The sequence below is a fragment of the Antechinus flavipes genome, chromosome 5, assembly GCF_016432865.1.
Source record: "Antechinus flavipes isolate AdamAnt ecotype Samford, QLD, Australia chromosome 5, AdamAnt_v2, whole genome shotgun sequence".
NCBI lineage: Eukaryota > Metazoa > Chordata > Mammalia > Dasyuromorphia > Dasyuridae > Antechinus > Antechinus flavipes.
The window spans coordinates 225698300-225713799 of record NC_067402.1 but is presented as its reverse complement, the minus strand read 5'-3'; the positions used below and the strand labels follow the sequence as shown (position 1 = coordinate 225713799).

The following is a 15500-nucleotide window of genomic DNA, read 5'->3' as shown; positions in this document are numbered from 1 at the left end:
CCTGATCCCCTGTCTCCTGCCTGATTTGGATGGGAAGTTCTTCTACATATCTAATCTCAATATCTGCCTCTGGCCTGCTTCCTCCATGTATATGAGGAACAGCTGGTCCTTCTGAGCAGTAAATCTTTGTAGACTTGGACACAGATTCTAATTCCTTTCCCCTTCCCTCAGACGTCTGACTTTTAGCTCTTTCTCAATCCATTACCCAACAGAAGACTTAAACTAGGTCAGCTCTGGCTGTTTAAAATAGAGAAAAGAGCAGAGACTCTTATCATCTCTTATTTCCCCACCTCTTAATGTAACTCTTTTCCCTCTCCAGACTCCAGATGTACTTTTCTCTTCTCAAAAAAAAAAAAAAAAACCCTCCTCTTGTTTTAGATGCTTAGAATTATATCTTTGCTTTTCTCTGTGTGCGTTACTTCTTTCCTTAATTTTTCCACTTCTTTTCTTAAGATTTAAAGTTTTTTTTTTTTTTTTTGGCCTTTAAAGATTTTTGTTTTTAACCCTTACTATGTCTCAAACAGGTTCTAGAAATTTATAGCCTTCACAACTGATAATTAAATGTCAACAGAGGAATGAAATCAATCATCAAAAGAGTTGAAATAAAGCAAAAATAATTTAAACCTCACAGCTTTTGGTTGTGTTACCTTCTGATACCCAGACCTTTTCCCATCATTACAAAGGGGTAGTCCAATCCTATTTCATTTAGAAAGCTCCATATATTTTCCCTCCTTTATATGTTCTTGTACTCCTTTGATGAACCTCTTTCCCAAAGAAAGAGTGGCTAGTGGGGACAATAGGAGTGGGTCCCAGGAAGCTCAATCTGATTCCTTCCTTCTGACTTCCCCAAGAATAGAGCCTTTTTCTTCCAACAGGTATGTATTAGCACAGACTTGAACAAATTCTTCCAACATCCTTGTGATGTGACTTACAATTTCAGGCCTGAGCTGCTTTTTCCAGAATCCCTTATTCCCACCCCCAATCCTCTCACTATACAACCTTAAGGAGATAATAGACTAGAATCTACTTTTTTTTTTTAAATTTAGAATCTACTTTATAAGAACCGAAAAGAAAGTTGCAGATTAAGTCCTTCCCATTTTATAGGTTAAAGACCTTAAAGGACCGACAAGTGATTTCACTTGCCTAAGATCACGGTGTGAGAAAGGTCATTCCTTAAACCAAGATACTTCCTTTGAGTAGCAGGGGCTCTGGACCCCCACAACTTCACTTGGAACAGCTAAGTCCTGTTGAATTGGTGATGATTTGTATTTTGTAACTCAAGCACCCAAGACAAGAAACTTACAATATAGCTCGCCTCCCACCCCCACCACCCCCTCCATCCCCATCCCCATCCCCATCCCCATCCCGGGGCAGGACCAGAGAGCTGATAGCCGGGCTGGGCTGGGCTGGAGGGAGCAGCGGATGTGGGAGGTTTGTGGACGAGGCGCGGGGAGACCGGAGGGAACGGTCAGCTGGCGAGGAAGAGAGGGGAGGCGGCCCCATAAACAGAGAGAGAGCACTCCAAGTAAACGCATTTGGCAATAGGAAACGGTATATTAGAGGGGAGGGAGTGGCGGAGCGAGGCCAGGCAGGAAGAAGCTGGAAGAAGACACTTTACAGCTCCTGCCCACTTCCCAGATTGTCCCGAGTGCCGGCTAACGGAGCCAGCGCCCCCCGGGACCCGGTGGGGTGCGAGAGAGGATCGAGAGCATCCCCACCCTGTCCCCGGCCTCCAAGTGCCCCAGGACCCCAGCAATCGGCCAAGCGGCCCAGCATCTGCAGCCCAGCTTCAGAAGAGGAGGAGGAGGAGGAGGAGGTGTCAGGGGCGGGGGAGGAGGAGAGAAGTTGGCCTGAGTCCACACCTCCCCCCGCCCCCAGGGCTTCTAGCCCTGGGGCTACAGCCCAAGGCAGAGCTGGGAGGTGAGTCGGGGTCAGCCCTGGGGGCGTGGAGAGGGGGAAGAGTTTGCTGCTTTCCCAGCGGGGAGCCCATATTGTGATTCCAGGATGGGATATCACTATTCCCAGAAAACCTCAGCCTTATAACTGGTATTTCTACAACTTCCCTTCCGTAGGCCTAAACCGTAATTCCTAGTCTATAACTTTGGTTCCCTACATATGGGAGGTCACTGGTGCAGTAATGTTGTTTAGATACCCACAGAGTCTAAAATTCCTAAGACCAATCTTCCCAATTGCTTAACTCACTCCCAAATCAGATTCTAGATTCCCCTTCCCTGGTTATTTACAGCAAGATGTTTATTTGCTGATTTGCAGGGATAGATGGGCTTTTCCAGTGAGCAAAAGGTCCAGACTTGGGATCATCAACCTGTCCTTTAAATGTCTGGTTTTTTCATCACATCATTTCCCTCACTTTTTTCAGTACTTTCAATAACATGTCCCAATTCTAAAGTGTGTATAGTCTTTTCTGCATTTGATTTAGTTCGATTTAACAATCTTTAAAGGCCTACTCTGTGCAAGGTGTAAAGGGTACAAAGATGATTAATATATTTTCTTAAGGAGTTTGCAATCTAAATCGGGAAAAGTGGAAAAATAATAATTATATGCAATCAAATATGATATAAGACGGTGTGAGATAAGTGCAAAGTATAAATTCAGGCAAGGTGTTAAAGACAAGGAGGTAAAAATCACTGTGGAGGTGGGGTGGGAATGGAGGTGGACAGTTTTAGGGGAGATTTTTTGAAAGGGGTGGCTTTGAAAGAAGGGGGTATTAAAAGACTGGAGATAGAAGTATCCTTTTCAGGCATGTGATATTTTCAAGAATAAAGAGATACAGATGAGAGCTAGCAAGTAGAGAATGGGAATGAAGTCTCATGAAGAAGAGTACGAAGTAAACATATTTGATACTATATTATAGACAGAGGTGCTTATTATATGAAAACCAGATTAAAATGTAATTGGGAAATGCTGAACAAAAACATAAAAATAATATACAATATAGATAATGCTAATGTGTGGTTTTCTAAGTCAACAGGGAGCCTTATGTATGATTTAGTAGCCCTACTTTCTCCAGGAATTTGACATCACTTTGCAACAAGATTGCACTTTGCCAGGGTTTTTATTTTATTTGGTAGGTAATGAGAGCTACTGAAAGTTTTGGAGTACAGTAGTAAACAAAATTGGTCATTTTTAGACTGATTACTTCCTGAGTGCCTCAAAAAAGGCTGCAGGATCCCATCAAGAGTTCCTTTCTGTTCCATTGGTTGCAGAGGAGGTTTTATGAAATATCAAATCCCATGTGTGTGGGCAGAATCAAGTTGGTCTTTCCTGGCCTGGGCATTTTGGCCTCTTCTTGATCTTTGCCTCAGTTAGGTCTTCCCTTAGATTCCAGGGTCCTCCATTAGTTGTGTCCACACCTGACTCCATAACTCTAACTCTATAGTCATCAACCCTTTTATTGCCAAAAGGAATAAAGATTCCTGATAGTCAGTCCTGACTCTGATACTATCTAGCTACATGATTTTGATCAAACTGGCCTCTCTTAACCTCTATTAATGGGCAAGTTGGGAAACAGTGGTCTTAGTTCTAAATTCCATGCTTATGTGGTCCTCTTTCAGAGACAGTCCTTTAGGGGACCAGAATCTCTGTCCTTCTTCCTGTGGCTTTCCTATAAACCCATTCCCTGCCCTCTTTACTCCCACTCTCCCTGATTAAGTTGAAGACCAGCATCCACTGGCAGACTGTCTAAAAGCTATCCTTTTCCTCAAGAGATGAGAATATATACCTGGTTTGAACAATTTGATCTTCTAAAAGCAGTTTAGGACTCTAAGCAGAGAAGAACATATAGATGCTACTTAGATGGAACATTTGTTTCTTTTTTTTTTCTGTTTACTAATTATGTGTACACAGTGACACATTGTGCTGTGAGGTTTTCACTTCTCTCAGTAGGTCCCTAACCCAGAACCCTCAGGACAATGGTGATCTGAAGAGAGGAAGAGACATAGATCATAATTAGATATACCCACATCTTGTGCATTTTACCTCTGTTAACACCTCCCACATCTGAGCCTTTCTCTGCATTCCCATGGTCACTACCCTAATAGAGGGCCCTCATCACCCCAAGATGATTGCCTTTTAATGAGGCTTTCTGCTTCCGATCTATTCCTTTTTCCAATCTACCTTTCAAAGAGCTTGTAAAACCATTTTCCTAAAGTACAGGTCTTCACAGGTCTTATCCTTGCTCAAAAATCTTGAGAGGGTCCCTATTTCCTCTGGGATAAACACTAACTCCTCCAACAACGATTTCAGCCCTCCCTGCTCTGGCTGCAACATGCCTTTGTAGACGTCTCATATTACCATCTTTTACTCATTGTATACTCAAGCCAAACTGGCCTGCTAGTATTCCTAAAATTCCATCTGCTGTCTTTGTGCCTTCCCACAGACCTTCCCCCATGTCTGGAATGTGTTCCCTCCTCTTTTTTGCTTCTCAGAATCCTTAGTTTCCTTTAGCCAGCCTAGAGTACTGGAAAGACGGCTGTATTCCAATCCTACCTTGGTACTGTGGGCTAATCATTTAAGCTGGGTTGAACTTGATGACCTCAAAAATCTCTTCCAATTGTAAAGGTTTAGTCTGCCTGAAGGACTGAACTGGGTTTGGATCTAAATCTTCTATGAGTAGCCCTCAACCTTCCCCTTTATGCTTTTAGCTATCCTGAGAAGCATCAGGAAATAATGGAAAGACTATTGGAATGTTGGTCAGAAACTTAGAATCTCATAAAGATTTTTACAAGGCATAGGTGTTCTGGTAATGTTTAACAACAGGCTAGTGTTTGTGTGTGTGTGTGTGTGTTGAGGGAACAAAGGTATCCAGACATACTCCCCCCCACACTCAAGAGTATTTCATTTTTTCCAGTGATGTAAAGGTAGTTTTCCACATTAATTTTTGTAATATTTTGAGTTCCAAATTTTTTCTTCCTCCCTTCCTTCCCTTTCCCTACTCCCCAAGAAAGCAAGGAGTCTGATATAGGTTTATACATGTACAATCATTAAAACATAATTTCACATTAGCCATATTGTAAAAGAAAAAACAAACAAAAGTGAAAATAGTATGTTTTGATCTGTATTCAGTCTCCATAGTTCTTTCTCTGGATGTGGATGGCATTTTCCACAAGTCTTGGAATTCAGACATACTTTTACATTTAATCTACATTAATAAATTTTCTCCATCATTTTCTTAAACCTAAAAATTAACCAAACAATAAATCAAGCTCTGATTTGTAGCATTTGCCAATTCTTAAGGGAAATTTTAATAATTGACTTTCCCAAGAGGTACCAATTGGCTCAGTTCAGGTCCTATTTCTTACAGAAAATTTTTCCTAAGCACACTAGGAAATTTCACTCCCCATGCTCAGAATTTTTTGTACTAACTTATCTCTATTCAGCACTCTCAGTGTCTTACACTTAGTAAATGGTTGATATATTTGATTTGATGATTGGTTTATGGTTGGGAAGGACTTTAGAAAGATTATCTAGTTTTACTCTCTCATTTTTGGATTCTTGCCCACTGAAAGTTCCTAGTCTGGACCAAGGGAGAAGGGACAGGCAAGAGAAGAGGTAAGCTCTTCAACCTCAAGACTCAGAATTCTAACCTCTAATCATCAAACTGGTTTTGAAGGAAGGTACGGGCCTTGTCTGATCTGACATTTCTAACAAATAAACTTTTGAAGTGGTTTATCTCCATTTGACAGAGAAGAAATCTGAAGCTCAGAAAGTTTCTGTTCCTTATCTACTATATAAGTGTCTGAATGCGGTCTTAAACCTCAACCTTCTGAGTGGAAGCCCAGTAGTCTTGCTACTGTGCCCCAGTGCTTCTGATTGTGACTAAAAGCACAAAAGGTTTGGAGAGACAATGGTAGAGGTTGATCATGGAAGACTTAGATCCCGTCCCCATTCATCCCTTCAGGCAGATTAAACTTACATACAAGTGACTGAGCTTTTGACTTTTAGAGGTATGAAACATTTTAAAAAGAATCTCAGTTCTCAGTGTCTCTGGTTGAAGTTCCAGGGATGGGAAGAAGAGTGGTTTGGAATGTGGCTGTTATAAAAGGATTAGATATTCAGGCCTGGCCTTGTCTGATCCATTTCACTTATATAGTCACTGAAACAGACCTTTTCCTTTTTAACTTTTGGCATAAGATTAGTCTGAGCTTGGTAGCCTTCTTTTGAGATCTACTTTAAATCTCCCAGGATCATAAATATCATAAATGCCCAGGATTATAATATCCCTTCTCCTCCAATGTGCGGCCTAAATAAGATGATAAATATAAAGCACTTTGCAAATTTAAAAGTATTGTTCATCATCATTATTATTTTATTATTATAATTAGCCTTAAATCTAGTGATGACTATTCTCTGAGCCTTCTACTGCACTCCTGCTGAGCTCTGGCTTGTTTATAGAACAATACATAGGTACTCCAGTAAATATTTAACAACCACTTTGGAAAGGGAAGGGGAAAAGCATGGGTTATGGAAGAATAGTGCTTCTTAGATTTATAAAACTTTTTTCACTTAACATCAGGACACAGAAGTGCAAATATAACTATCATCATTTTATAGCTAAGGAAAGCAGGGCTCAGGAAAGGAATATGACTTATTCAGACTCATGTGGTCAATAACTGTTCAAGTCAGCATCCTAACCTAGGGCTTCTGACTCTGAGTTTAGTGTTTTTTCTACTGGGAACATCCACCCCCAGAGACCTTTGCTGGGCAGTTTGAACAACTTTTATACATGCACACAAACACAGAGACACATATACTGGCACATATACATGCACATGTGTGAAACACCTAGAGATATACCCATAACCCTAATCATTATTACATATCCACACATACCCTAATATCAGTCAGTATCAGGTTACATCCCACTTCCTGCCTTAACCCTCCCACTTCCATTCCCTAATCTTTCCTTGAAGCTGTTGACTTGCCCACCTGCTGAGTCCCAGGTCTGCATTTACTAGCTTGGGGCTGTAAGCAAGTGCCTTCTCATCTGTAATTATATATTCCCCTGGAAAATAAGGGAGCTCATCTAGGTGACATCTAACGTCCCTTCTAGTGATAATAATATATGGCTCTATCTTCTTCCAGATTCCCCTTCCCCTCCCCAGCTGTCCCTACAGAAAGGCGCTAATTCTGGGGAAATAGCACCCACCCCAGGTAGATGAGGGCCCTTCTCTTCTAGATGAAATCTGTTTCTTGAGTCTGTTCTCAGAGAACATAATGATAAGAAAAGGGAAGTCTAACTGAAAATGAAGGTAGGACTCTAGGTTCCATTTCCTCTATAGCTGCTGGCCTGAGATGGGGGTGGGGTGAGGCCTGGAGGAAACAGAGGCCCCCGGCACACTCAGGAAGACTGGAATTGCCCCCAGTGTGAGAAGTGTCTGCTATATTCAGGGTTATCCTGCCTCACTTCATTCCCGGTGCAGGAGGACCCTTCTCTTCCTATAGATAGAGGAAATCCTCTTCTATTGCTTGGGACCTCTAGGTCACTCCAGGATACACCTGGAATTACCTCAAAGAAAACCCTTCTCCCCCTCAAATCATCATACTTCTACTTTCAGTCTCAGTCCATAAATATAATCCATCACATATTACTTTGTTTAGTTATCAATAAGATCTCATTGATGCCTCTAGGAGACATTGTGGTATAGTGTAAAGACAGTAGTCTTTACTGGTTTTGAGGGCAGAAAATCTGGAATCAAACCCCAACTCTGCTTCTTATTGGCATATCCCTTTCCATCTCCTGGCTTCAGTTTCCACATCCTTAAATTGTTGGGGTTGGAATAGCTAAAGTCCTTTCAAGATCTAAATCCCATGATCTAACAACTCAGTGAAGCAGTGTGGGAGTACTGTCTCCATTTTAAAGGTGAGGACACTGAGATAATGATAAAATTGGTCAATCAGTTAATAAAAAATAAATCATTAAACATTTATTGAGGACCTACTGTATACCTGGCACTGTGTTAAGTACTAGGGATACAAAAAAAAAGGTAAAAGACAGCCCCTGCCCTCGAGGAATTTACAATCTAACTGGAGAGATAACAAGCTAACAAGTATATACAAAGGGAACTATATTTAGGATAAAAAGGAAATAATTAATCTGGGCTAGGGAGGAAGAAACACTGGAATTAAGAGTTGGAGAAGACATTCTGTAGAACATGGGATTTTATTTGAGACTTAAAGGAAGCAAACATTTATTAAGGGCCTACTATGTGTAGCGTTATTGAATGACCTAGCCAGAGTAAGCATTCTAGTCTCTGTTACACCATTTTGTTGTCCTTGTTATTGAGTCATTTTCAGTTGTGACCTTTATTTGAGGTTTTCTTGGAAGGACACGATTGTCCATTTTTTCTCCAGCTCATTTTACAGATGAGGAAACTGAGGCAAAGAGGATTAACTGACTTGCTTAGAGTTACAAAACTAGTCTTCCTGCCTCCAGGCCCAGAGCTCTATTCATTATGCCCAAGACTGAACCATGCTGTGCTCTATTCATGTTTTCTTGCCATAGGCATTTTATTTTATTTTATTTTATTCAGAACATAACAAACACTAAATAAACTGGATGTTTCCATATACATATTAGAACAGAGTAAGAGGATCATAAATGAAACTATAGGTCTCTATTATATACAGTTTTTTTAAAGTATATTATAAATCCAACTTATAACTTTGAAGACTATTGTACTTATCTGTGTTCTTTTCTAGCTTTCTATTTTCTTCTCTGCATTAAAAAAATTTCTCTCTCCTTTTCTTTTTTCTTCTTTCTTTACTCTCAGTACTCTACTCCTATCCCCCTTTGATCTCCTATCCATTCCCCATGGAAAAAGAAAAACAAACCCTTTGACAGATATGTATTGGCAAGCAAAACAAATTCTTACATTGACTCTGTCTGAAAATCTGTATCTTATTCTGCACTCTGAGTGATCACCTCTCTGTCAAGAAGAGGATAGTATGTCTCAATATCAGTCCTCTAGAAACATAGTTGATTATTGCATTGATCAGAACTCTTGGCAAAGTTGTTTTGCTTTGCAATCTTGTTATTTTAAAAATTGTTTTTCTAGTTCTGTACATTTCACTCTGCATCGGTTCATGTAAATCTTCCCAGTCTTCTAATCTTTAAAACCATCTATTTTTATCATTTCTTACAAAGCAACAGCTGATGACATTTTGTTGTTATTCAGTCACTTCTGATTCTTTGTGACTCTTTTTGGGGTTTTCTTGGCCAAGATACTGGAGTGGTTTGTCATTTCCTTTTCCAGCTCATTTTATAGATGAGGAAACAGAGACAAACAGTATTAATTGACTTGCCCAAGGTCACACAGTAAGTATTTGAGGACAGATTTGAACTCATGAAAATGAGTCTTCCTGACTCTAAGCTTGGTGTTCTATACACTGAACCACCTCATTGCCCATTGATTACATTGGTATGCCACAAATATTGTTCAGTCATTTCTCAATAAGTGGGTATGCCCTTTGTTTCCATTTATTTGTTACTGTAAAAAGGATAACTATAAACAATTTTGTTTTATTTTTAAATTTAAAAAAATTTTTAAAAAAGCAATTTCTTTTCTTTTTAGGGGGCACCTAGATCCTAATTGATCAAATGGTAGTCATAAGTTAGTGATTTTTTGGACACCATTCCAACTTGTTTTCCAGAATGACTAGCCCAACTTATAGTTGCAGGGTACCTATTGTTTGTTTGTTTTGAGGCAACAAGGTTAGGTAACTTGGCCATGGTCACATAGTTAGAAAATGTCAGGTGTCTGAGGCCAGATTTGAATTCAGGTTCTCCTGACTCTAGGATCTAGTGCTCTATCCATTGTGCCAACAAGCTGACCTTAGGATACTGTTTTCCCATAGTCCCTCTAAATTTGCCATATTCCTCTTTTATCATCTTTGAAAATCTGATCAGAATGAGGTAGAACCTCTGAGCTGCTTTATTTCATTATATGGAATATCAATTATTAGGGCATTTTTCATAAAGTTGTTTATTGCTTGGATTTCTTCCTTCAAAAATATTCATTCATATCCTTTGACCAGTTCTCTCTAGGAGAATGACTTTTGACATTCAGCTTTTAACAAGTAAGAACTGGGAACTGGGAAGAGATGGCAAGTTAGAGCCAGAGCTGGGGACTTCAGGTTAGAACATGCTTAACCACTCTATCTGGGGTCATACTGTTTCACTTCTCTCTCCCTTAGCAAGGGCTCTTCTTCTCCCTCATTCTCTTCCCACAAGAAGTAAAGAAGCTTTTTCTAAAGATGACCAAGTAGAAAGGAATCAATAGAGTTTGTGTAGTAAAGGGCTTAACTCTCAACTCTCAAGTGGCTGAGATGGGCTAGGAGCAGGACCAGGAATGGTTTCCTTCCATGAGTTCTTCTTTAAAAAAAAAATTGTTTTATTTTTTTCCAGTTATACATGTACTTTTTTATTAAAGCTCTTTATTTTTAAAACATATGCATGGATAATTTTTCAACATTGACCCTTGTAAAACCTTGTGTTCCAAATTTTTCTCTCTTCCCCCCACCCCTCCCCTAGATGGCAAGTAATCCAATAGATGTTAAATATGTTAAAATGTGTGTTAAATCCAATATATGTATACATACTTATATAATTATCTTGCTGCACAAGAAAGATCAGATCAAAAAGGGGAAAATGAGAAAAAACAAAATGCAAGCAACAACAAAAAGAGTGAAAATGCTATATTGTGATTCACACTCAATTCCTACAGTCCTCTTTCTTAGTGTAGATGGCTCTTTTCATCATGAGAATTGAAACTGACTTCAGTCATATTGTTAAAAAAAAAGAGTCAAGTCCATCAGAAATGATCATTGTATAATCTTGTTTTTGCCATTTTTTAAAATACACATTTCTTTATGAATCATGTTGGGAGAGAAAAATCAGAACAAAAGGAAAAAAAACCAATAGAGAGAAAAAAAGAAAAGGAAAAAAAGTGAACATAGCATGTGTTGATTTGCATTCAATCATCATAATTTTCTTTCTGGATGCAGATGGCATTTCCTATTCAAGGTCTACTTTGATTGACTTTTGATGTCAGTTATCTATTTTGGGCAAATCACATAGACTCCTTACGGTCTTTCAATTATAAAATGAAAATAGACCTGAGGTCTGTCCCCTGCTTTAGGATCCTGACAGGTCTCCCAAAGGCCCAAGCTCTGATTTCTCATCCTCATTCATAAGATCATATGATTGAAAGCTGGAAGAGACCACATCCTCTTTTTCCACATGAGGAAATTGAGACCCAAAGAGCTTTCTCACGCTCACCCAGGTAGTAAATAGCAGGCGAGAGTTAAACCCAGATCCTTTAATTTTTCTATTGCATATAAAAGGGATTGAATGGGGAATCAGAAGATGTAGTTGTGTGACTTCGGTCAGTTACTTCCCCTCCTCTCTGGGTCTTGGTTTACTTCTTTATCAAATGAAGGATCAGATAAGATGATCTCTAAGATTTTTCTCACCTTAATGTTCTCTGAGGATGAGTGGGAATGGGGATAGCTGGCCCCAAGCCTACCTTGCTATTGGCCTCCAGGGACCTGTTCCATCCAAGGAATGTGGCTAGAGGGCCTTCTCCCCCCCCCCCCACCAGTGCTTTCGTGACTCCTCTGTGTTCTATCCAGACCCCAATCTAAACAATCTTGATTCCTGTTCCCAGCCTGGCTGGATGGTGAATGGCAGGAAGTGGAGACAGTAGCTTGTTTATGCTTCAGGCCGCCAGGGCTGGGAGGGGTGGGGAAGAAGGTGGTACTGGGGGGGGGGGGAGGGAAAGAAAGGGAAAGAGCAAGGGTAGATGATCAGGCAAGAGCAAAGGGATGGGGCTGGAAAGGGTGCTTCAAAAGCAGCAAAGGGGTCAGGTAGGGTAAACACACACGGGACAGGAGAAAAATGGTGGGCCAAAGAGAACCAAGAAATGACTTTTGTATCTCAAAATGCCCTGCTTCTGACTTTTACCAAGCTAGTGGCTGGAGCATAAGAGGATGGGGTGCTTTCATAAGCTCTGAGTCACAGATACTGCATCTCCTCCCCTCCCCTCCCCCTCCCCTTATGTACACCCTTTACTCCTCCCAGGCGATTTGGTTTCCATTGGGGAAGTTGGCCCGGACTTCCCTTACAAAGCCACTCCCCAGAGTGAGCTGTATGGGAAGGGAGGAGGATAACCCCCCCCCCCCAACTCCACCCCATGCAAAAAAAAAAAAAAAAGCCAACCCAACAAAACACTCCACTCAACATTCACAACTCCAGGGGATTCTGAGTGAGAAGGGCATTTTAGGGGGCTCCATGTAGGACTGGATGTACGGTCAGTGTCTGAGGTCCTGGGAGGAAGAATAAGATCTGCCCATCCTTCTTCCTTATTTCCCATCTAGGAGGAGGTCCTGAGTCCCCCTGGGATGGACCTGCTCGTGCTGCTGCTGGCTCTGGGCCTGGCTGATGGTGAGTTTCTATGAGGTGGGGGAGTAGGACCTTGAAACCCATCTAGAACTAAGACAGAAAGGAAGATTGGAGGGAGGGCCCAGGATCCCCTAAGTAGGATCTAAGGATGCTGCTTCAGCTTTGTCTTGACATGTTGTCCAGATTTGGGGGGTTAAGGCCAGGAGAGAATCTCTTGTAAGAATTATGAAGAGGTAGCCAAATGGGATAGGTTGGTAGAATGAAGTTCAGGTGGATGGGTAATTAAAAGTGGAGAGATAGAGGATAAATGATAAAGCAGAAGGAAGAGGATGTAGATGGGTACAAGGAAATGTTCTAGAATGCTTTGAGAAAGTAAAGGAGATAGGGCACTCAGCTGAATCCCAGAGCCCCCTTTTGTTAGTCTCAATTAATCCTGTACTGTTGGAGACAGTGAAATGAATAATCGTGCTTTCTCCTAGCTGCTGCCAGCTTCACTTGGGCAGAGGCAGGTTTATGATCAAGAGGGCTAATACCTTAAAATTTGAGGCAGAAAGGAATTTAAAGATCATCCAGTCACAGAATCACAGAATTTTTGATCCCAAAGCAATTGGCTATAAAAAGCTATTATTTAAATTTAAAGAAAATAGGATCACTCTTGCTGCTAAAAAAGAAAGAAAGAAAGAAAAAGACAGAGAAAGAAAGAAAGAAAGAAAAAGAAAGGAAGAAAGAAAGAAAGAAAAGAAAGAAAGAAAAAAACTGTCTGGTTGTCTCGCATTTTATAGATAATAATAACAGCTCATATGAGCATCAGAAAGACATGGGTTCGAATTCCACTTCTAACATATACTCGCTGTGTGATATCTTGTGAAATCTTAAGGTGCCACCAGAAAACTTTCTAAGGCTCAGAACTGAAGACTAGATACACATCTGTATTGGTAGAAGTGAGTTCTCACTGGATTGCCTTCTGCCAATGAAATCAGAGGTCAAAAACAAACTCTCTTCTTTATGGAGCTTAAAAGTTTGAAAAACACTTTCCTCGGAAAACTACACACCAATTTGGGGTCATTAGTGCAAATAGTAATTATCCCATTTTACAGATTAAGGAAATCAAGATTCATAATATGGAAGTCACATAGCTACAAAAGCAGGATTAGAATCTAGATCTCCTGCCTCCCAGTTTTCTACTCATTTCACTATCTTGTTGCCTGGTTAAACTTATATTTTAATTTGTTGCATTTTTCCTTAATCTGCATGCTTTTGATTTTTTCTTAACCCTTACTATGTTTCAGTCAGTCTGAGAGGAAGTATTTTTGTTCCCTGCCAGGCCAGGATTTCTCTTTAACTTTGGACACCCCACTGTCCAGAAAAGGGCTGCAAGTCTACTTGATAATGAATAAGCCATTCTAAAAAGTGGCCTGGGGTTCAATTAAGAGAACCACAGTCCTTCTAGATACATCTTTACAGTTAGAATTAAAGTAGATGAGAGAGGTGATGGGAGAGGAAACCTGAGAGAGTAAATGAGACATGAAGTAGATAAAAGAAAGACACTGTAGATGTGATGAGTAGTGGAGGAAACTTGGAACAGAACAAATGAGGGAATAGATTAGATGGAAAATGATGGAGTGGTAGAATTTGAGGAGATAAAAAAAGACAAGAGTGATGAAGGCAAAAATGGAAGCCAAGGACATGAATGTGGGAAAAAGCTTTGACCTTGCTCTTTTAGGATTCCTCAGCCTTTTCTCCTTGCCACCTGAGCCAAACTTAATCCCATAGAGGGTGATTAGAGGAATAAGGTTGTTTGATCTAATTATTGGGAAACAGCTTTAACCCTGACTCTGATTCTTTTGTATGGGACTTCTGGGGAAAGAGAGGCAAGGGAAGTGACTATGAGACTCCTAAAGATCTGAGTGGGACTAGCAGAGCTCAGTTGTTATAGTAGTGAAAGACAGGTGCCATTCATTTCTTTTTCTCCGCTCCTTCTCCCCCTAAGGTTGTGCTAGCAATATTAAGCTAATGTAATGGAGTTGATTGGTAAATGGGGGTAGGAAACATCCTTAAAAGCCTAAGGTAGGTATTAAATTGCTAAAAACCAGAGTGAGACTCCACAGTGATTGATGATGCCTCAGAGACTTAGAGACAGCCATGATAGAATGTGGGAGCTGGAATTAGAGGATTTGGGTTCAAATCCTGACTGTTGTTGATGTGAGTCAGTCTACTTCTCTGAGTCTCATTTCTCTCTTCTGTTTAATGGCGATAGCTAAGACTATAATGCCTCTAAAGTCCTTTCAAGGTATACATGCATAGCACTATGATAGGACCTATCTTGGAGCTACAAGCACAGGATATGAGGTATATTGATAGAAATGCATTATAATAGGGCAGCCTTTGTTGCAGCTGTCAGTTCTAAGCCCCTCTGCTTTGGGAGCCTGGGACCAGTCTTGGGAGGTATATGTCGGAGTCTCCCATGTTGTGAGTTGGTATTCCACGTCCCTGAGTTGCCTTTCTGTCCTTCTGTCTGTCAGGTGGTTCTACGATGTCTTCACCCAGCCCTCTCTTGACCTGTGCCTGTGAGAACTATTACTGCAAGGGATCTTCAACCTGCCAGGGGTCTTGGTGCACTGTGTGGCTGATAAAAGAGGCAGAAGGACCCCGAGAGTACCGGGGCTGCAGTAACCACCACTACCAAGAGACATGTCTGGGACTGCCCACTGAGGCCTTTGCCTATCGTTGCTGCTCCCAGCCTCTCTGCAACCTCAACATCACCCTGAAATTAGCAAGTGCGGGTCTCATTTTCTGCCCACATTCCTGGGCATTGTCATCCTTCCTACCCAGCTAGCATCTTTGCTCCCTTTCCCATCATACCCTGTCCATCTAACTAACCCAGTTGAGCTTCTGACCTATTCAGTCCTGATACACCAATTCAAAAGCTCTCACCCTCACTGGTTTCTATGAGTCCCCTGGGAGTGGGAAGGAGGCAGGCCACCCATACTAATTCTGTCTCCATCTTGGGCTGGGGATTAGGTATATTTTTCTCCCAAAGAGATAAAATAAAGTCTATAATCCATGTTTACCTATACCCAAT

General features: G+C 40.8%; 1 protein-coding gene across 2 annotated transcripts in view; it reads left to right on the top strand.

Annotated features, from left to right (window-relative positions):
• The first annotated feature begins 1520 nt into the window (after window positions 1-1520).
• Window positions 1521-15500, top strand: part of ACVRL1 (activin A receptor like type 1) — a 34154-nt gene continuing 20174 nt past the window's right edge. The window contains exons 1-3 of one of the 2 annotated variants that reach the window (XM_051963586.1): window positions 1521-1920; window positions 12394-12460; window positions 14941-15195. In XM_051963586.1, the coding sequence (XP_051819546.1) occupies window positions 12418-12460; window positions 14941-15195 (298 nt within the window). In that variant the 5' untranslated portion in view covers window positions 1521-1920; window positions 12394-12417. Of the gene's footprint in view, window positions 1921-11809; window positions 12461-14940; window positions 15196-15500 lie in introns of those variants that run through there. The other variant, XM_051963585.1, reaches the window with a different exon arrangement.